The sequence below is a fragment of the Urocampus carinirostris genome, chromosome 11, assembly GCF_059441175.1.
Source record: "Urocampus carinirostris isolate Australia breed hairy pipefish chromosome 11, RoL_Ucar_1.0, whole genome shotgun sequence".
NCBI classification, from domain to species: Eukaryota; Metazoa; Chordata; class Actinopteri; order Syngnathiformes; family Syngnathidae; genus Urocampus; species Urocampus carinirostris.
This window is the reverse complement of record NC_142359.1, coordinates 41,502,908-41,524,891: the sequence shown is the minus strand read 5'-3', so window position 1 is coordinate 41,524,891 and position 21,984 is coordinate 41,502,908. Positions and strand designations below refer to the sequence as shown.

Sequence of the window (21,984 nt, the reverse complement as noted above, 5' to 3'; positions counted from 1 at the left end):
AGTAAGCAAAAATAAATAAACAAATAACCTGAACTCAATCGCTTAACGACCAGTTACTTCTATTCAGCAAAATTGTCCAACGCTTAGGGAATAAACAAAACAGCAACTGGCTTACAGGCAAACAGGAACTCAGACTAGGAATACTCATAAAACAGGCTTTTACTCAGAACGGGCAAGCCCTTAAGAAGGACACATGCAAATTAGACGGTCGTCACGGCGACCATGCTGGACATGACAGAAATACTACATACGTGCACAACTACAATAACACAGTTGTGCCTCTACTTATAAGTTTAATTGGTTCTAGCAGTAAATATGGAATGATGAAACTATTGTAAATCGAAACACATTATCAATTTGAATCAATTGGATTGAAACGGGGTTAGTCCGTTCCGAAAGCAAACGAACCTTGTTGAATCAACTGCAATTGCCCTGAAGGTATGCTGGTGTTCAGTAGGGGTTCATACATATACACAAAATAGATAAACATGAAATAAATATAATGAAATATAACATCATAACTGTAAATGAGAAAAACTGGATGTGTCCCCAGGCTCGTGACGCCAAAAGTTTGCCCACCCTTGACTTAGAACCATTGTTTTTGGGACGATGGACTGGAGGTTAATTGCGCTTTTAATGACGGATTTCTTTTTAGGTTCTTTCTAAGAAGCAGAATGTGGAAAAAAATAAAATAAAATTTGAGCTGATTGTAGGCGATGATGAAATAGGTCGATAAATTCTCTATAGAGCGTGACGTCTCGTTTGGTCTCATGTTATAGCCGTCATAGTTCCATTCCACTCCATTTAGTTATTAGTATCGATACGACGACACACACACACGCACACTGCTGTCGTCTTAATAAAACTGAATCGTCTCTGCACCGCACAACACAGTGGCCACGATCACACTCTCAGTCCACTCTTGGCGCCCATACTCAGTCATCCCTCTCCTCAGAGCGCCCTAAACCTTGCTTCCTTGATTGAGTAGAAGGACGTGTATGAATAGTGCAATTGCGATAGAAGAGAAGTTTGAATTACTGAAATTCCGAGTATTATGGGATGGGTCAGACGAAAGAGAAACGTGCAACCAGTCGGAGTGCCGATGGACTACCAGAAACCAAATGTGTTAACGACAGTACAGACTAAAGTGACGGATAATATGCTAAACCTTAATGTGACGATACAGGCGAGAAGGGTACCGACACACCAAAGTCCAGAAAAACCTACACCCACGGCGACAGCACTGAAGAGTGAGGTTACAACGCCGACAGCCAAAAATGAGTGCACGGCCAGTACGTAAAATTCGGGAAATTGTGTAGAAGAGGAAAACCATAACCCTAACTCGGTGGTTGTGTAGGCGCATGGTCTCAATGTGCACTGACTTTAATTTGACTAATTAACTTAAATTTGTGTGGGCCATCTGTCTTGTTTTATGTTTTATGTTTGTTCAATGTTGTAAGTGTTTGTATTCTTTCCTGTATTCTTATCTTTCTTGTCTTATATGGTTGTCCAGCGCTGGCGTTTAAGCGGCCCACGTAACTGAAAGGATTAACAGAAAAATATCGAAGGAAAAGGAAAAAGGGAACAATACAGTGCTCATTGAGACGAGAAAAACGTTTTTTGAAAGAGGAAGACGGTTTAAAGTGTATTGTTTTAGATAGAACCGATAACACGTCTCGTTAGGAATCGAAAACGTTCGTTTTTTTTTTTTAGAAATCGTTTTGACGCTAAGGGTGTGCAACATAACGTCCGAGAGCCTATGGAGTTCCCAGAAAAATAAATGTTTTTTCAGTTGGAAAACGATGAATTTAGGGGTGAAAAGTCTAGAAAAATTATGTTTGGTTATTTTAGGTGCTTTAGATTATGTTAATGCCAGAATAACACCAAGAAAGGATAGAATGATAACAAAAGGGTTCCGGTTTTCAGTTCAAAATTGGAAAATTAAGGAATGTGAAGACGAGGAAAAATCCAATTGAGTGAATTGGAATGGAGTAATTTGAGAATGAAAAGCATTGTTATACGAAAGTAGTGGAATAGCGTGAGTAAATACTTTCTTTTCATTGAATATGGAGGAAATATTCATTGAGTGGAATACGAATGAGTAAGATGAATCGTTGTAGATCAATGCACGTCGTTTTCACATTAAGTAGGTGAAGCTAAGATAGTAGATTGAATTGGTTTGGAAAGAAAAATAAATAAATAAATAAATAAGTGAGATGGTTATATGTCAATTTCCCATGGGCTAAAGTGTTAGAAGGCGTAGAAGAAGGGAAAGTTATGTAAGAGATGGATTGTTGGCAGAGCAAGTAAGATAAGAAGGTAAAAAGGGGAAAAGATAGTAGGCATTGAGGAAAAGAGAAGAGGGGGACATGCAAGTGACAAAAGGAAGGAATGTAAAGGGGAAAAAGTAATTAAATGAAATATTTTTGTTGACAATTGGCCGGAGTTAAGAGAGCATATCTTCCGGATGGACGAGTATATCTAGATGCCATCGGACAACCGAGAGGAATTCCAGAAGAATTTAAAGCTAGGAATGAAATTAAGTCTGGATTAGAATCGATATTTATCTGGATAACTCCGAATAAGAACGCAGAATGGATTAATTGCATTTATTACAACCAGCAACGTTTTATTAATTACATTAACGAGGCCTTTAGTGCAATAGGAGAACAGTTACATGAGACATCTAGGATGGCCTGGCAGGATCGTCAGGCCCTCGATTTTCTCTTAGCCAGTAAAGGAGGCGTGTGTCATATGATAAAGGAGGAATGCTGTACTTATATACCTTTAAACACAGCCGAAGCAGGAAGCTTCACAAAAGCACTGTCGAAGATTCGTGAGTTGAGCAATGAAGTGACAGTAAATACTGAAAAGAACAGTATCTCTTTTGATTGGTTCTCGTCTACATTTGGGTACTGGGGTGGTATGTTAGCGAAAGGGGGAATTCTTGTACTAACTGTCGTAATAATTATGTGTTTGTTGTGTTTCTGTGCCATACCTATTCTTAAAAGAGGAATGCTTAAGAGTTTTGGAGAACAAATGACAGTAGTGGCTAATACTAGGGTGGCAGAAGCTCAATGAGCACAGTTAGTGATTAAATATCCAAGCCTATTCCTTAGTGAGGAAGAACAGATGACTCAACTAAATTCAACGCCTTGAATTTTATCTGGCAACGTTAATAGTCAGTCTACATTATAATAAAAAATGGAGCATCTGCGGAAAGAGACACATATGATGATCTGGACTGAATACGATATCAATTAGCACTATTGTTAAACACGCAACACACTATATAGCACTAGGGATGAACCCTAACCCTAACCCTAACCCTGCTGGGATGAACACTCACTCCAACATCTGACTTCACGAGACCCGTTGACGAATACGACAGTGCATGGTCTTCAAAATGTTCGCGGGGGTCAGGCCAAAGGCCGATGTGTATGCTGTATCACTATCCAGTCATGCACTCATCTTGAAAATGTATCGACGACTGTTACCAAAATTTGTTATCACTCACTTATCAGTTCATTTATTCATTTACCTTTATCACGTACCGATCAACCGTCGACGGTCCACGTGTATAATCCAGTATGTACGGATAAAGATAAATGAAGGGGGGGGTTAGTGCATGGGTCAGATGTTTGGAGTGTTGGGGGTTTTTGTAAATGAAACATGAACAATGAAAGTTAGAATGATCACAGCAGGCTGACCGCCAGAATTTTATTTTATTTTCGATTTGCGTAAACTCTGTCCGTGTATTGATATTATTGATTTGTAATACTTTGCCACTACTCTGTATTGATTTTCAATTTTAATTTCCATTCAAAGTGGGAGTATAAACTCCCAAAGGGGGGATATGTTGTGGTAAATACACTTGCATTTGTAGAATAGATTTGAATACATGTAGAAATTTAGAAAGACTTGCTTACAGTTGTGGGAAAAGGTCGGGTAGACATCCTTGAAGATACTCTTGGCGACATTAAGTTTCCTTGAAGATAGCGTGCAAGGGACGGGACGCTCTGAACTTGATACGTGATACAGGACCGCCTTTTGGGGTGTACTCAATCGAAGCCTAATCGTCACTACCAGCTTTAAAAACATTGTCATGTTCCCAGCTCTCTGAGATCTTCATTGACGCATCAATAAAAGTTGTATCTCCCTCCTACGAGGCTGGCTCCTGTCCATTTTCCTTATCCACATATGAGAAGACTTTTCTCTTGATTATCGAACCTCCAATTTCTCCAACAGTTTCGTAACAAAGGGGGTTTCTCCTGGGTGAGTTGTTAGCCCTCCGCAGGATAGTCGGTTGGTGGGGCTGCCACTTCACAGCGTACCAACACGCTGGGGTCTTTGTTTGTCTGGAACCTACCCCGGAGACCAGCCCACCATGGGTGACCCTACCAGGAGCAAGCTCCCGACGGTATCACTCTCCAGGGTCACTGGAACACGCAAGCCCCCTCGCCGCATCAAGGCCAGACCCATCCGAGGGGGCCGCTCAGACAGGCGTGGCCCCGAGGTAAAACCGGGGCCGCAATGTGTGTTCAAAGTGTCGATGATCAATGTGTCCTGCAAATCACATTAGTTCTCGCAGCTAGCTGCGTTCTTCATCTAAGCACAAGCCGAGTGATCCACCGCTAAGAGTCGTACACACTTAAAAATAGCTATCTTTACATTTCCCCCCTGTTGTGAATTTTAAAGAACATCAATAAAAACAATACCAGCGGTTTCAAATTAAAACATCATAAAAGAAAACATCAGATTGGTAATTTCATGGAGAGGCAAAAACCTTCAAAAAGGAAAAAAAAATCTCTCCTCCCAGGAATGTCTTTTTTCTGGAAAAACAGAGGATAAAACAAAAACAAACAAAAGAAATTGGACAACTAAAACGAACAACAACAAAAAAACGCTTATATTTCAGTGTAGTTCATTCTTCTCAAAAATGAAAACAAATCTCCAGTTAAGCAATCGTTAACTATAAGGGTCATTGATGGAGACCGCGAGAATTAAATTAAACAAAATAAAAAGAAAAGAACCCCAAAATCCTTTTCCAAACTGTAGCATCGCTAACTAGGCAACAGATTATCTCAGATAGTTCTACCCATTCAGCCCATGACTTTATGGCCTTCTTAAATAAGAAGATTCAACGCGTACAGGGAGAAGTTTCTAAAGACATTGTTAAATAATCACATATTAAAAGGTTGAAATCTATAGATGGCTGTGTGGAGTTTTGTAGGTAGAGTATTAGTTTGTAATGTTACATATGGGCAACAAACATTCTCACACACCACCTTCACCACACCAACTTCCGTGATCTCTTAACAACTCTATAACGACAAGATACTAAAACGGATGAGTTTGTTTGTTAACGAAGAGTTAAAAAAAAAACTACAATCTCATTACTGCCATTGCCTAACAGTTCTTTCACAATGCTTTTACGACCACAGTCTTCTGGATAACATTGTCCAGAGTTTTATGGCGTCGTTTTGTTGGCGTCTATGTAAGCAGGGGCCCGACTGGCCTTACCCGCTCGGATCTTCATAGTGGCTAGGGGATCGATGATTGTCTCATTTTCATCCCCCTGCAGTGTCCCTGGTGAATCCAGGCACCCCAACAGCCGTGGGGGCAATGAGCAGAAGTGCCATTCCAGCGTGGACTGGACCAGGCCTTTTTGTTTTACCAGCATCAGATCACCAGGGGTCACTGTCTCCTGTGTGGATGAGAGAAACAGAGATAGAGAGAAAGAGATAGATATAGAGATAGATATAGAGAGAGGTAGAGACCTAAAAAATGTTTTTGTTAATTAGGTTATCCTAATAAGATGTTTTATTCCCCCCTGTTGAGACATTTTTCGTGGCTCAATTTAACCTGTAAAACAACTAATTCAATTATTTATATAGATTCGTATATTTTCTTAAATTATTTTTATATTTATTTTAAGTGAAGGCAAAATCCCCGCTATAAGTTGCCGTATCCATTCTGAGCACTTTATCCCAAGACTTTAAATCAAACATAAACAATTTATTTTTCAAAATTGTTAGCTCTAAATCTCAAATTTAGCTTTTTAGTAATTTCAGTCACTGAATTGAACTATTATCATCATCAGAATCATTCACCCTGATTTGAGTGACATTATGTTTTCTTGTTTGTGGATTGGTCATTGTCCAAAAATTCTGTGTGTGTATTTTTCTATTTTCTCTTCTTGATTTTTACATGTGTTATCTTGCTGTTGGCCATCCCTCTCGGGGCAGATGACCAGGGTAGATTATTAAATCGTCAACTTAGCCAAATAAAATGCTTTTACTGTTATGATTCACTCTTTGTTTAGCTTTTTGTAAAAAATATAACCGATGTATTATCTTTTCAGTAAGTAAATTTGTTAAAATAACAGTATTTTACTAAGAAGACAGGTAATTCACGCTCAAGGTGAATGACTCCGCCAAAATGAAAAATGCCATCCAAAAATGTTTTCAATGTGGGCAATACTCCAACAGTGTATGGTCACTCTAATTGATTATTGTTAAGCTATTTGACAAACATTTGAATTGTTTTATATTATAGCATATTCTTTTTGTGTAATATTTTTCTATCCGTCCAAATCTTTATAATTTGAATTTCAAAAAACAATTATATTGAGAGCTTATTCAGAAGACAATTTTTCATCAATTGCGGACAAAACTAGTGTAAGATTTTAACCCTTATTATACTGAAGTATGACCAAAAACATTTCACGTGTCTCGTTCTTAAGTTAGAATTTACCAGCCTCTTAAAAACTTCCCCCCCAACTGAGTCCAAAACTCAGTTCAACTTTTATGAATACAAGTGAAATAAAACAGCAAATACAATTTAGCAAAATAAATTTATCAATTTTCCTCATGTACATATACTTTTTATTAACAAGACTCTATGCAACTTCAAGCAGACGTATTCTTGAATGTTCTTGTGTTCTCTTTGATTTGCGTATTCCACAGAACATTCACCGTTTGAATGTTGCTTTTGGCCCATCAAAAGTTCTTTTTCAAAATGTGCACATCTCAAAAACGAAACGAAATGACTTTGCCTTTTTGTCAGTTCCACTGACAATCAGTTCAGGTATCTCCTGTTAGCTGTCCGAAAAGCAGCCGGGGTGTGCTCCATCACCCCCGTGACCTCGCTGTTGATAAGCGCAGCTGGGGTGTGCTCTATCACCCCCATGACCTCGGTTTTGACAAGTGGCGCAGAAAATGGATGAATGGATGTCTTTGTTAATTTTTTCCAACTGTGTTCCCAATCACAGCAAATAACATTTTGTCCATCTTTATTCTGATGCGCCCCCTTTTTGACAGTTTGATATGTCCTTTGGAGAGTCCATTGATTTTCAAAAAATGTCTTTTCTCTTTAGTGGAACTCAGTGGCACTTAGAGTCTCGTTATTTCTATCGTGCTTACGTACTGGAATGTTTTAGTAAATTAGCTGGACTATTCAATGGCCTAATTGTTTCTCTAAATTAAAGTACTAGTAGACATTATCTTAATTTAATTAATTTCTATCCATTTATTTCCTGTGCAGTTAAATTTTTCAAATATCATGAACTCTCGAAATCAATTAATCCGTTATTTTTAAATTCCCTTGATCTTTTCCAGGATTTGTCAATCTGTTTCTCATTGTCTTCTAAAAATGCTCACTTACTTTGATGATTGATATTACGAAGTCTTCCTCGGCACATATAGTCCACCGGTCTAAATCTTACCTTTTGTACTCGAGCGCCGCTGGCGGCCGTTAGAGAAATTACATAGATTGGCCGCATCACTGAATTTACGGTATATCTAATATTTTCTTCTCGTAACAAGGAAATAGTGAAGTGTTTGTATAGTATTTCTATAGTATTTTTGGAGTAGAATTTTTATTATCGTAATACTTTGCCATTGCATTTCTTCTTCCTTTGTTGTTAACTGCAAGTGAATGGCTGAATTAAGAGAAATTAAGCCCGAGAGGTTTAACCCGGACCCAAGTGTGGAACAACTTTATTTGATTATTTTGCTTACCTCTGTGCTCAGCATCTTTTTTCTATAATATAATGTGTGTATGTATTCTGTGGTATGTCTCTCTTCTTGTTCTAAAGCAAAACAATATGTTATGTCCATGTTTATTTGCATTCAATTAGATATTCATCCTTGTAATATTTCTTTTTTATTTTTGTAGCTTTTCTATAAAAGTAACGTTATAAATGGTAAAATGGTCTGTATTTATACAGTGTTTTTCAAGTCAATGAAGACCTCCAAAACCACTATATAATGTGTAGTGTTGTGTTTCATACCTACCCATTTATTTTATATCAGCTAGATTTAAAATGAAATGTTCTGCATTCATATAGCGCTTTTCAAATCAAGACTTCCCCAAAACTCTTTATGGTGTGCTTCACACTTCCCAACAGCAGCCGTGCAGCCATGTAAGGCGATAACCTGCTTATTGGGGTAATTGGGGGTTCAGTGTCTTACCCAATTTTCAACAAAATATTTTTTATTCAATTAACTTTCCCCTTTGCATTTCTCTTTCTTTCTTGTATGCTCTTTGTCTCTCTTTTCCTTAATTTTTCCTTTTCTTTCCTTACGCGCCCTCTCACACTGGCTCGTTACCTCACCAGTATAATGCGAAAATGTCATCTCACTTAATTTTAATTTTTCCATCAAAACAATTTAATCTACTGTAAATTCCGGACTATAAACCGCTACTTTTTTCCCAAATGTTCAGCCCTGCGGCTTATTCAGTGAAGCGGCCAATTTATGTATTTTTTCTAATGGCTACCAGCGGCGCTGGAGTATAGAAGGTAAGATTAAGACCAGCAGAATATGTGCAGCGAGAAAGACTGCGACCCCTAGGTAAAATAATGGTACTTTCCGATAATGAGGAAGACGCCTTTGATGGCGATAGTTACGTGGAGGAAGTTGATGATGATCTACCGTTAATTTCACAATTACGGGATGCTTTTTTTCAACACGCACATTTGATGCATTGCGAGCGTGATCCTACTAGATAGCTGATACCTTTCACAGGCACGGTTTGGGATGAAAGTTATATTATTATCAAAGCTTTGAAAACTCTCTCGGTGTACCGTCTTTCTTCGTAAATATGTGTAACCATGTATAATATGTATTTGCAACTGTGTATTTTGGTAATGTATTTATTTTAGAGACTTATTGTGTTATGTGTTCTACGGGCGAATCAAAAAGAAGGGGCGGAGCAAACGCAGGCTGATGGGAAGTGGGGTCAAGCTGAGTTACCGATAGATCTTTTTGTTGTCGCAGCGGACAATAGTGAATATATGTTTTTCCCACCCTTAACGTTGGAAATATACATTTTTTTTCCTTGGATTACTTTCAACGGGACCTGAACTTTACAAGTCTGCATCATACGTTAATTATCATGATGCCGACTGTGGTTTTAGGATGGTGTACTATCTACTAAAATCCCTCTCCCCCGACTGAATAAGAGCTTGCTCTGTCCACTCATTCGCAATGATCGCAGCAAGGATTTAAGGCTAGGACCTTAGCTCCGCCCCTCTTTTTTAATTTGCTCGTGCAGAATAAGTGTCTCAAATAAATACAAATAAATACATTACAAAAATATACAGTTGCAAATACATATTACACATGTTTACAAAGAAAGACGGTACATCGAGAGAGTTTTCAAAGCTTTAATAATAATAATATAGCTTTCATCCTAAACCGTGCCTTTGGGAAGTAGCCTCACGCTACTAGAAAAGATGCTCGCACACCTGCTCATTAGTCTGTCAAGGAAATAAAAGCTGTAACCGAAAAGATCACGGCTGACCATACGCTTCTTCCTTCCTGGTAAAGGCATCTACAATGTATTTTACAACGTCGGAAAGAAATTTAATCATGGTGACGTCGTTCCACACTCCCTAATGTCAATGCACCCCAGTAATATGCCCATTTGCTTTTAGCATAGTGGCTGCGTCATGAGCCTTGTTTAATGTTTGTTGCATATTGAGGGTATGTTTACGCTCATAAGTTGTGATCTTCCTCGGCACACATATTCCACCGGTCTAAAGCTTACCTCTCATACTCGAGCGCCACTGGCGGCCCGTTAGAAAAATTACATAAATTGGCCGCATCTCTGAATAAGTCGCAAGGTTGAAAATTTGGAAAAAAAGTAGCGGCTTATAGTCCGGAATTTACGGTAGATTTTTCCTCGTCTTTCCAGTCCTTAATTTTCCAATTTTGAACTGAAAACAGGAATATTTTATCTTTTTTGGTATTATTTTATCTTTTTCGGTATTATTCTGGCATTATCTCGATTTAACGCATCTAAAATCACTCAGTCATATTTTTCCTAAACTTCTCGCTCCTTAATTTATTGATTTTCAATTTAAAAAAAATAAAATAATAATAATAATAAAATTGGAACGGAAAATAAAAATCTCCAGGGCCTTCTGTGGCCCGCGGTCCCTATGTTGCGCACCGTCCGTGTTGAACACCAATTCCTCAAAAACTTACTTTTTTCGACTCCTTATGACATTTTGAAAACGTTTTTCTAAACACAAATGACAAACATAAATGGAAGTGAAAGGTTTATAGGAAATATGACAAAACACTTTCTTTTTACTAAAGCCACGCATTTTATCTTGATCGATTTATTTTTACACAATTTCCGCAGGGGGAGCCGCCACCCACAGAATTTACCTGTTATTCAGAGGACTTGGTCACCCTTGGAAGAACTTTGACTAATTATTTGTAATGAGGAGGCTCTACCCACCCCGCGGTCCTTAACTGTCCAGGAATGTGTATTTTTGGGCCTGTGAGCCGACTCTCTTTTCGTAATTTACCCGGACACCCAATCCCGTTTTAAACTACTAGCATAGTTTAAAAATTTAAAGTACAGCTAATTCTTTTATTAGTACTTTCTTGGGTGAATGGATAATATTAACCTATAGGATTTGTACAGGGCCTTTCCACCCTTTCCGCGTGCACTGTCTCGCTCACTATCGCCACCCCATTGTATCGGTTTATTTTAATATAAAATGGCTTCTTCTTAAAATTATTCCAATTTTATATTGATAAATGCCCTTTACCTGAATACGTTTGCCAAGTTGGTTCGGATAGAGGTTGTCTGAGCTGATTTCAACAAAATCTTTCGCTGTTAGCCTGATGTTGCGATCGCCGCCAATGTTTCTGGCCACGTGAGTCCCAAATTTCAGGCCGCATGTTCGTCTGCAATCCGCGAGAACTCACTCGGCACCAAGATGACGGAGGAGCTATATATTAATATAACTCCATTGCTGGCAAAAATATTCAGGCCGAGACATTTATTAAGTTGAAAACGACTGCCCAAATGTGCGGCCGCCATCTTACTTGGTCGCCCAGGCCGAACTGACAACATCCTGGTCAGTAGGCGTGGTTTATTGAGAGGTCGCACATGCGCAGTGAATGGATGGAGTCGCGCATACATATAACATTAGATAGATAGATAGATAGATAGATAGATACTTTATTCATCCCCGGAGGGAAATTCACATTTCCAGCAGCATCCCTGAGCTGAGAACAATACAATAATACAGCAAAAAGAATACAATATACAAATACCCAGTGTGACGTGCAAATGCCCACTGTAGCGTGTTATATAGAATATCTAAATAGTGCTACACAGAATACATATTGCAATAAAATTCGGTAATATGCAATGTAGGTGGTGTGGTTTAATGTGGGCTTTTACTCTGCCGGGTAGGGTTAAAGAGCCTCATGGCATGAGGAAGAAAAGATCTCTTCAGTCTGTCCGTAGTACAAGACAGTGACAGCAGTCTGTCGCTGAAACTGCTCTTCTGTCTGGAGATAATGCTGTGTAGTGGATGCGATGGATTGTCCATGATTGACCGCAGCTTTTCCAGTGCCCGTCTCTCAGCTACTGTTGTTAGGCTGTCCAGCTCTTTGCCCACAACAGAGCTCGCTTTCCTAGCCAGTTTATTGAGACGAGAGGCATCCTTCTTCTTGACGCTGCCTCCCCAACACGCTGTCGCATAGAAGAGGGCGCTTGCCACAACTGTCTCATAGAATATTTTCAGGAGCTTTTTGCAGATTTTGAAGGAGGCCAGCCTTCTGATGGAGTAAAGTTGGCTTTGCCCTTTCCTACATAGAGCTTCTGTTTTGGCAGTCCAGTCCAGTTTGTTGTCCAGCTGCACACCCAGGTATTTGTAGGTCTGAACAAATTCCACACATTCTCCTTTGATGGTTACAGGAACCGGGTGAGTTCTGGTTCTCCTGAAGTCCACCACCATCTCCCTGGTCTTGGTGGTGTTCAGGTGCAGGTGGTTTGCGTCGCTCCATCGGACAAAGTCCTGAATCAATTTCCTGTACTCCTCCTCCTGCCCATTTCTGATACATCCCACGATCGCAGTGTCATCGGCAAACTTTTGCACATTGCAGGACTCAGAGTTGTACTTAAAGTCCGATGTATACAGAGTGAATAGGAACGGAGAGAGCACGGTCCCCTGCGGAGATCCTGTGCTACTAACCACAGTGTCCGATGTACAGACCCCCTGTTTCACATACTGGGGTCTGCCTGTCAGGTAGTCAGTAATCCATTCTACAAGGTGTGAGCTAACTCCCTTTTCTGTCAGTTTCCTACTCAGTAGCAGAGGCAGTATGGTATTGAAGGCACTGGAGAAGTCTAAAAATGTAATCCTCACAGCCCCCTTAGCCCTATCCAGGTGAGAGAGGGATCGGTGTAGCATGTATACTATAGCATCCTCCACTCCCACCTTCTCCTGGTAAGCAAATTGCAGAGGGTCGATGGCGTGACGGACCTGTAGCCTCAGGTGGTGCAGCAGCAACCGCTCCATGGTTTTCATCAAATGTGATGTCAGGGCGACCGGCCTGAAGTCGTTGAGTTCCTCAGGTCTTGATTTCTTTGGGACTGGGATGATGCAGGATGTTTTCCACAGCTGAGGGACCCTCCCCTGTTCAAGGCTCAGGTTGAAGATGCGCTGTAGAGGGTCTGCCAGCTCAGATGCACAGGCTTTCAGCAGTCGGGGGGATACTCCATCTGGACCAGCTGCCTTGCTGGTTCGCAGCCTCCTCAGCTCTCCACACACCTGGGCTGCAGTTATCTTTAGTGGGGGGATGTCTTCCCTGCTAGTGTCCAGAGGGGGAGGGGGAAGGACAGTTGCAGTACTCAGGGGTGAGGATGAGGCGGAGTGGTCAAACCTGTTGAAAAAGTTGTTCAACTGGTTGACTCGCCCCACATCTACATCCACAGCCACACCCTGCTTGGTGCTGCAGCCAGTAATTGTTTTCATCCCTTCGCACACCTCCTTCATGTTGTTGTTCTGCAGCTTTTTCTCCAACTTCCTCCTGTACTGCTCCTTCCCTTTTGGACTCTGAGCTCCTTCTGTACTCGTTTTAGCTCCTGCTGATCACCATTTTTAAAGGCCCTCTTCTTTTGGTTCAGAAGGCACTTGATGTCGCTCGTGATCCAGGGCTTGTTGTTGGCATAGCAGCGTACAGTCTTTATAGGAACAACACTGTCCATGCAGAAGTTAATGTAGTCAGTAGTGCAGTTTGCCATCTCCTCAATGTCCCCACTGCTGGACCCTAGCAGCATATCCCAGTCCGTACGTCCAAAGCAGTCTCTCAGAGCCTGCTCTGCCTCGGTGGACCATTTTCTAAAAGAGGATGTGGTTGTTGGTATCCTCCTTACTTTTGGTTTGTACTGTGGTTTAAGCAGAATGAGGTTGTGGTCTCCTTTTCCAAGGGCGGGCAGTGGTTTTGCACTGTATGCATTTTTGATGTTCGCATACAGAAGGTCAATAGTCCTATTTCCCCTGGTCTTGCAGTCCACATACTGGACGAAAGAGGGCCGTGTCTTATCAAGAGTCACGTGGTTGAAGTCCCCAGAGATTAACATTGCAGCCTCCGGGTGTTGTGTTTGTAGCTTTGCCACCTCGGAGTGGATGACGTCACATGCTACTTCCGCATCAGCGCGCGGTGGGATGTAAACAATAACAGCAATGGCGTGTCCGAACTCTCTGGGCATGTAATAGGGACGCAGACTTACGGCCAAAAGTTCGACATCACGGCAGCAGATAGAAAGCTTTGTTTTTACATGCCCAGGATTACACCACCTCGTGTTCACGTAGATAGCCAGTCCCCCTCCTTTGCGCTTCCCACTGACTTTTGTGCCTCTGTCAGCCCGAACAGCGCAGAAGCCGGTTAGCGCAACGTTAGCGTCCGGGATGCTAGACGTGAGCCACGTTTCCGTAAAGCAAAGCAAGCTGCACTCCCTGTGTGCTTTGATGTCTTTCACAAGCACAGCCAGTTTGTCGATCTTATTTGGTAGGGAGTTGACATTCCCCATGATTATGGACGGTACCGAGGGCTTATATCGCCACTTCGCCGCTAGCCGCTTAGCCTTTACCTTAGCACCGGCTCTGCACCCCCGGTACGGTCGCCTCACCTCGTTAGGTAAAAGGGGGACCGCGCCGGTCTTGAGAATTCTTCAGGTCGAGGAGTTGATTCCTCGAATAAGTGCATTTTTGCGCGTTAAAACCCATATCCATAGGATAGAAAGTAATCCAAAGTGCTACAAGTGTTGCAAGGCAGCCACTGAAGATGTAAGCAAAAAAAAAACCACAAACACTAAATCACAAAAGTAGAGAAAATAACACGGGAGCTGCTGGAATGGCTGCCATTCGCGACGGCGCCGGAAGTAGTAAAAAAATAAAATAAAATAAAAATAAAACATACAATGAACATTAAAAACGTATTAAAAAGAATGTAATTAGACTGAAAATATGGATCTTTGAAACGTGACTATGTGTGTGTGTGTGTGTGTGTGTGTGTGTGTGTGTGTGTGTGTGTGTGTGTGTGTGTGTGTAATGATTACTTACATATTGAAAATAGAAAAACAGGTTAAACAAGTTGATTTCATAGCATAGGAGTCTGAGAAATACACAACTAAAAGTTGCCAACTTTACATCTGCCATTCAGACTTGTTAAAAATATTTCACCATTCATGCATTAATAAAAAAGTGTAAGAAACATTGATTTTGGGATTAAAAAACTTGATCTTACTCGGCAGAAAAAAAACATATGAAGACTTGTGGTTATCATAAACCATTTTTTTTCAGTGTAAAGTTTATTTTATTTCGTTTTGAGTTTTTTCTTTGTTATCCGAAATCAACATTAATGATCCTTTTGCAACTTTACCTTCGCCAGATTGGAGAGCACTGTACTGGCCGACATTAAGCTGGCCGTCAGGGACAAGGAGATGGAGCTTTTTAGGGCCTAGTCGGTTAAAGCGTAGTCGACCCCAATTGCAGCGGAAACGGCCAGCATGAGAGAGAATACTACAAAGTCTGCGGCTGCAAAAGAGGCCCCAAACCAAGGGCCTACTGAAATTCTCATTGAAATAAAAATGCTTATATCTCCTCAGTTGCCATATGTTTCGTGATGGAAAAGGTTGAATAAAGAAAAAAAGATAAACTTGTGATTTGTCAAGCAGAAATGGGGAGGTGACATTCCAGACTGGTATTAGACAAAAGGAGGAGCAGCTGTGTTACCAGGTGTGGGGGGCAAAAATTAAAAAAATACAACAACGAAAAAACAAGTAAAAATAAAAAGGAAAGAAAAGGGAAAAGGAAGAAAAACAATAAAGCAATAAAAAAGTAAAGAGCTAGGAAAAAAAGAAACAAACAAGCAGGAAATAAATAAAAAAGGGAAAAGGCAAGAAAAGATAAGTAAAAAGCTAGGAAACAAAAAACAAAAGAAAAAAAATAAATGGGGAAATAGAGACCAAAATAAGTCAAAAATCAAGTCAAGTCAAGTCATTTTTATTTGTACAACCCTAAATCAAGAAGAGTCTCAAAGGGCTTCACAGATTATTACACTATATTACACAGACTATTTTTCAGAATATTATTATACATTCCCCTGCTCTGGAGCCGACGAGAAGAGTAGGTTATTCATATGCTATAGAGTAGAAGTGAGTTTTAAGCCTAGATTTAAACATTTCCACTGAGGCTGCAGATCGGATCTCAGGGGGAAGAGCATTCCACAGCACCGGTGCCCGGATGAAGAATGCTCTCGAAGCAGCAGAACACTTCTTTGCTCTTGGGATCACCAGAAGACTGGCACTCTCAGATCGTAGGCTTCGGACCGGGACATAGAGGGAAATCAGATCTGAAAAATAATAGGGAGCAAGTCCATGTATGATTTTGTATAATACTAAGAGAACCTTGAAATCACATCCAAGGCTAACAGGGAGCCAATGCAGGTTAGCCAAAATCGGTGTTATGTGATCAGACTTTTTTGTCCTAGTTAAAAGCCTCGCTGCAGCATTTTGTACCAGCTGAAGAGACTTGATTCTAGACTCCGGGAGACCAGAGAGTAGTGCATTACAGTAATCGAGACGGGAGGTAACAAACGCATGAATTACAATTTCCGCATCCGACTGAGACAGTATTGAACGAATTTTAGCAATGTTACGAAGATGGAAGAAAGCGGTTCTAGTAATTTTCTTTACATGCGTTTCAAAGGATAGATCAGGGTCAAATATGACACCTAAATTTTTAACTGAGTCACTCTGTGTGATGTGACATTTGTCAATGTTTACAGCAGTTTTTGAGAATAAGCCACGGCATTTAGATGGACCAATGACTAACATTTCGGTCTTTTCAGAGTTAAGACGCAAGAAATTGAGTGACATCCACTCTTTTATCTCAATGAGGAAGAAGTAAAAATCTATTAAAAATAAACGAAGAAAAACTAAATCAAAACGAAAAATTGAGAACGTAAAAAAACATTAACGAAACCCGAAGCGTAGTAAGAATTTATCCGAGAACAAAACCGGAAATAAATGCCAAGGAAGACTCAATTCCATACACTATCTTTTTTTTTTTTTTTTTTTTTACCCCAAATGCAATGCGTTTAACATGGCCGCGCCGGACCGTACACCATGCGTGTAAACACCCATGTATTCTGGGTTACTAAGAGAAAAAGGTAATAAAGGAATAATTTTCACCCGTGGCGGCTCATTTTACCATTTGACTAGGAAACAAGGAACAGCACCAAGATGAAGATCAAATCCAAGTCTTCGTATCACAAATCTGAGAACACCTATAGGGTGAGAACACAAGCTCTTTTTTACGGACACGTGTACACATGTTTTACTTTTGAAACACTATTTCAAACGTTTTTTTCCAATATAACTAGGACATACAATCGACTTTTACTAGTACATGTGTGTATCAGTTATCTTTTCTCAAAAAATCCTGATTATTTGCTCTTAAATAAAAGATTGTTAATGGTAGTGCATCATCTCCTAAATTCTAAAATAATCTTCCAGTTTCTTTCTTTCGCTGAGAGGCTTTCCAATGTAAACATCAACGTCATCCACCGGATTGACAGAACAGAATCGTATGCTGAGGTATGTATGTATTTTGTATCATGTATTGATTCTGTGTGAGTAACTGACTTTTTTTCCCTTTTTGATAAAGGAAGTCGAAACTTATTTCTTTGAAAGTCTGACAAAATGGAAATACCTCAATTCGACGGAAAACTTCAGTATGTCAAAGCTAATCCATTGTTCTGGCTTTTGTAACTGTTGTAATGTAACACTATTTCTTCTCCAGCTGCATTTTTGAAGGAAGTCTCCAACAAATGCCAATCGTTCAATATGCTGGTTTTTCATCAAAAGTCCATTGTGGAGAGCCTGAAAATACACCTTGCTGTCCCGGGCAGTCTGGCCTATCAACCTTTATTAGAGTAACAACAATTGTAGATTTATATAATCACGGCCCTAATTTTCCTAGACGACACCTAACTTGCCTGATTATTCATTTCTAGCCTGGTGGTGCAGCTGGCACGAGACCTGCAAGCCGACTTCTACCCACACTTCCCGGATTTGTTCATGCTGATTACTGAGATATTGGACACAGAAGACATGGAGGTGCTAGAGTGTGCATTTATATGCCTCTCCTACCTGTACAAGTACTTGTGGAGGCTCATGGTAAAAGACATGGGAAACATCTACAGGTGAATTTGAAAATGTTATGTAAAGATTCATTTTTATTGTGCTTGTCTTTACTCGTTGTAGGCGAGCTAGAGTTTAATATATCCCACTAAATGTCATTTCAGGTTTGTTTATTTTATTGTATTCAGTATTCACTCTATTTTGTGATTGTAATATCCGCAAGGTAATGAGGAGAAGCTGACATTCATTACACATTTCTTGTCATGAAACTTGTAATCTTAGCACAATTTGTTTTTGTGTATTTTCATATCTGTCTTTCCTCTTGTCAGTTTGTACAGCACGCTTTTGGAGCACAATAAGGACCACATCCGCAAGTTTGCAGCTGAAAGCTTTGCATTTCTAATGAGAAAGGTATGACCAATTGAATGATATAAAAAAAACAATCAATAGAAGTTTCTCCATGTATTTTATGTGTTCTGGTTCTGCACAGGTTCCCGATCTGGATGTTCTGCTGTCATTCGTGTTCTCGGACTTGGAGAAGAATCCTGACAAGGCAGAAGGCGCCGGCCTGCTGCTGTTTGAGATGTGCAAAGGCGTCCAGCACACGTTTCACTCTTGTGCTGGCACTGTAAGGATCTATAGACTTTTTTTTTATTGTTAAATAGGGACTGTGTAAAATTGTTTCATTTTCAATGTTACTGTAGAAATCTGATACAAGGCATTTGAGGCTTTGCATTTGATTCCCTGTTCCTAAATTGATACAATTTAAATCTTACCCCTCTGACAGAACATTTTGTTTGTACTGAGTAAATGTTTCTTATTTTAACGTACTGTAAATTCTGGTCTATAGAGCGCACCTGATTATAAGCTGCACCCACCACATTTTAAGAGGAAAACCGATTTTGTACACACACAAGCCGCACCTGTATATAAGCCGCATGCGCCCACATTTAAACATGTAACACAAACACAAAATTAACCCAAACCCGACTTCAAGTCCCGCGATTGAAACTAAATGTCCTTCGGGGGGATTTTGTAAGGTTTATTGTTCTATATTCTTTATCAATTGTCCGTTATCGGTCAAGTCATAATACGCTACTAAGCCAAGGGGCCGAGACACTTGCTCTCAGCCAAGAGGCTGAGTCAAGGTCCTAGCCACAGAGCCAAGCAGCGATCAGTGCAATTGCACCGTTCCCGGAGGTACTGCAATACCGGGCCGATGCGTGGAGTGGACAGAGCAAGCTCTTATTCCATCTCCCGATTGCAAAAATCAAACTCCGTAGTTGTAACTTCATAGGGGGGGATTTTTTGAGGGTTATTTTTCTATCTTCTTGATTCATTATCCGTTATTGGTCAGTTCATAATACGCTACAAAGCCTAGGAGCCGGGACTCTTACTCTCAGCCAAGAGGCCAAGCTAAGGTCCTAGCCTTAATGCCTTGCTGCGATCATTGCGAATGCACCGTTCCCGGAGGTACTGCAATACCGGGCCGATGCGTGGGGTGGGGGGGGTTTATGGGTTATTGTTCCATCTTCGCTATTCATTATCCGTTATCGTTCAGCTCATAATGCGCTACAAAGCCTAGGAGCCGGGACACTTACTTTCAGCCAAATGGCCAAGCTAAGGTCCTAGCCCTAAAGCCTTGCTGCGATCATTACGAATGCACCGTTCCCGGAGGTACTGCAATACCGGGCCGATGCGTGGAGTGGACAGAGCAAGCTCTTATTCCATCTCCGGATTGCAAAAAATCAATGGGGTTTGGGGTTTTTAAGGGTTATTGTTCTATCTTCGTTATTCATTATCCATTATCCGTTATCGGTCAGTTCCTAATACGCTACAAAGCCTAGGAGCTGGGATACTTACTCTCAGCCAAAAGGCCAAGCTAAGGTCCTAGCCCTAAAGCCTTGCTGCGATCATTGCGAATGCACCGTTCCCGGAGGTACTGCAATACCGGGCCGATGCGTGGAGTGGACAGAGCAAGCTCTTATTCCATCTCCGGATTGCAAAAATCAAAGATCAAATGCACCATTCCACAATGAACATTTCTGGAACAGCAGTTGGGGGTTTTTTAAGGGTTATTGTTCTATCTTCGTTATTCATTATCCATTATCCGTTATCGGTCAGTTCATAATACGCTACAAAGCCTAGGAGCCGGGACACTTACTCTCAGCCAAAAGGCTAAGCTAAGGTCCTATCAGTAGTTAGTATATAATTTCAGAACCACAGTTGAACCGCACAATTGCAAACAGTCCAAAAATCACAGCCGGCAAAATGAACGGAAAATGATATCGGTACTTATGGTTTGATGCAGACCTGCAGAGTCCAGGTCCCGTTGAAAGTAATCCAAGGAAAAAGGTGTATATTTCCAAAGGTAAGGGTGGGAAAAATATATCAGATGAACACATTTACTCACGCAACTCTTTTTCCTTTAACCAACTTTTTACCCCCTCTTCTTTCCTTGTCTGTCCCTCACCTTTAGCGGTCCCCACTTAAACTCGACATTCCGCGTTTGTTTCGCCCCTCATTTTTCGTTCACCCGTTCAAAACATCAGAATAAGTGTCTAAAATAAATACAAATAAATACATTACAAAATTATACAGATGCAAATACATATTATACATGGGTTACACATATTTACAAAGAAAGACTGTACGCCGAGAGAGTTTTCAAAGCTTTAGTAATAATATAGCTTTGACAAGGCAGTTAATGCTAGCAACACTCGAGCGCCGCTAGCGGCTGTTAGAAAAATTACATAAGTTGGCCGCATCACTGAATAACCCGCACGGTTGAAAGTTAGGGAAAAAAGTAGCGGCTTATAGTCCGGAATTTACGGTATTTTATCTTGTTTTTATTGTATCAAAATTAAGAACTTAAAACAAGCAAACGTGTTTTAAACTGCATTGGGAAGGTCATTTTGCTCATTTTAATTTTTTTATTTTTTTATTTTTTTATTTTTAATGTTCACATGATGGAGTGGGCATGGCATTAGAAATAAGGTTGTATGGACAGGTGCTAGAAGAAGTTGAAAGCTTTAGGTACTTGCGTTGTGATGTGGCTGCAGTTAGTGGAATGGAGTGCAAGGTATTGCACACAGTGAATCAAGAAAGCAAGGTTTTGGGTTCTCTTAGGAGAGTGATGAGCAACAAGAGTACGAGTATGGATGTTAAGAGGGGACGGTTTGAGAATGTGATTGTGCCGACTGTGTTATATGATGCAGAGACTTGGAGCCTGGACGCAGATTTGAGATAGAAATTAAATGTTTTTGAGATGAAGTGTTTGAGGAGTATGTTAGGAGTAACAAGATTTGATAGATTGAGAAATTAAATTGTGAGAGACAGAACTGGAGTAGTATTTAAACTGAGCAAGCGTGTGGATAAGAGAGTACTCGGTTGTTTTGGACACATGGAGAGGATGGATGAGGAGCAAATGTTGAAGGGGATCTACAGAGCAGAAGTAAATGGAAGGAGACCAAGAGGATTGGCGCGATTGACGTGGATGGATGGTGTTATGAGTGCACTGCAGGAAAGATGACTGGATGTAGTGGAAGCTAGAGCTCTTGTTGGTTATAGGAATTAGTGGAGAGGTGTTTTAAAAGGATAGTGGGATGTTTAGACGCGTTCTAAGAGATGGGCAGAGCACCCATATATTGCGGCAGGGGTAAACCAGTGAAAGCTGTCAGCCCTGCTGTTGAACATAAGAGTGTGTTGTGTCACCCTGACCCGAGTGACATGGCTGCTTTCTTGTGTCCTGTTTCCATCTGGAGGGATGAAAGCATGACCAACTTGGGTGCCGGGGTGCTTAACTTGTTTGGGTGTTTGGGCATTTGGGTTGGCCATGGTCCAAAAATGTTAGTGTGTATTTTTTGCTACTTTTTCCCTTTTTTATTTTCTTTGTTATTGTATGTGTTTGTCTTGCTGTCGGTCACCCCTCTCGAGGGATATGACCAGGGTAGATAGATAGAATATTTAATGTGGCTGTAAAATATTTCAAGATTCAAAGTATTTATTGTCATACGCACAGTA

General features: G+C 40.5%; 1 protein-coding gene, 1 non-coding gene and 3 pseudogenes across 3 annotated transcripts in view; 1 reads left to right on the top strand and 4 right to left on the bottom strand.

Moving 5' to 3' along the window:
- Positions 1 to 4,489: 4,489 nt before the first annotated feature.
- On the bottom strand, positions 4,490 to 4,643 carry LOC148357403 (5.8S ribosomal RNA). The gene has a single exon (XR_015852142.1). It is a non-coding gene; the product is annotated as a 5.8S ribosomal RNA (ribosomal RNA).
- A 12,283-nt stretch (positions 4,644 to 16,926) lies between these two features.
- The window catches only part of utp20 (UTP20 small subunit processome component), a 71,828-nt gene continuing 66,770 nt past the window's right edge, over positions 16,927 to 21,984 (top strand). For both annotated transcript variants that reach the window (XM_088346779.1, XM_088346778.1), the window contains exons 1-7: positions 16,927 to 17,112; positions 17,335 to 17,415; positions 17,486 to 17,552; positions 17,621 to 17,753; positions 17,835 to 18,023; positions 18,291 to 18,372; positions 18,452 to 18,589. In XM_088346779.1, the coding sequence (XP_088202905.1) occupies positions 17,062 to 17,112; positions 17,335 to 17,415; positions 17,486 to 17,552; positions 17,621 to 17,753; positions 17,835 to 18,023; positions 18,291 to 18,372; positions 18,452 to 18,589 (741 nt within the window). In that variant the 5' untranslated portion in view covers positions 16,927 to 17,061. The remainder of the gene's footprint in view (positions 17,113 to 17,334; positions 17,416 to 17,485; positions 17,553 to 17,620; positions 17,754 to 17,834; positions 18,024 to 18,290; positions 18,373 to 18,451; positions 18,590 to 21,984) is intronic.
- On the bottom strand, positions 19,140 to 19,384 carry LOC148357402 (U2 spliceosomal RNA; annotated as a pseudogene).
- On the bottom strand, positions 19,617 to 19,850 carry LOC148357401 (U2 spliceosomal RNA; annotated as a pseudogene).
- LOC148357400 (U2 spliceosomal RNA) lies at positions 19,879 to 20,151 on the bottom strand (annotated as a pseudogene).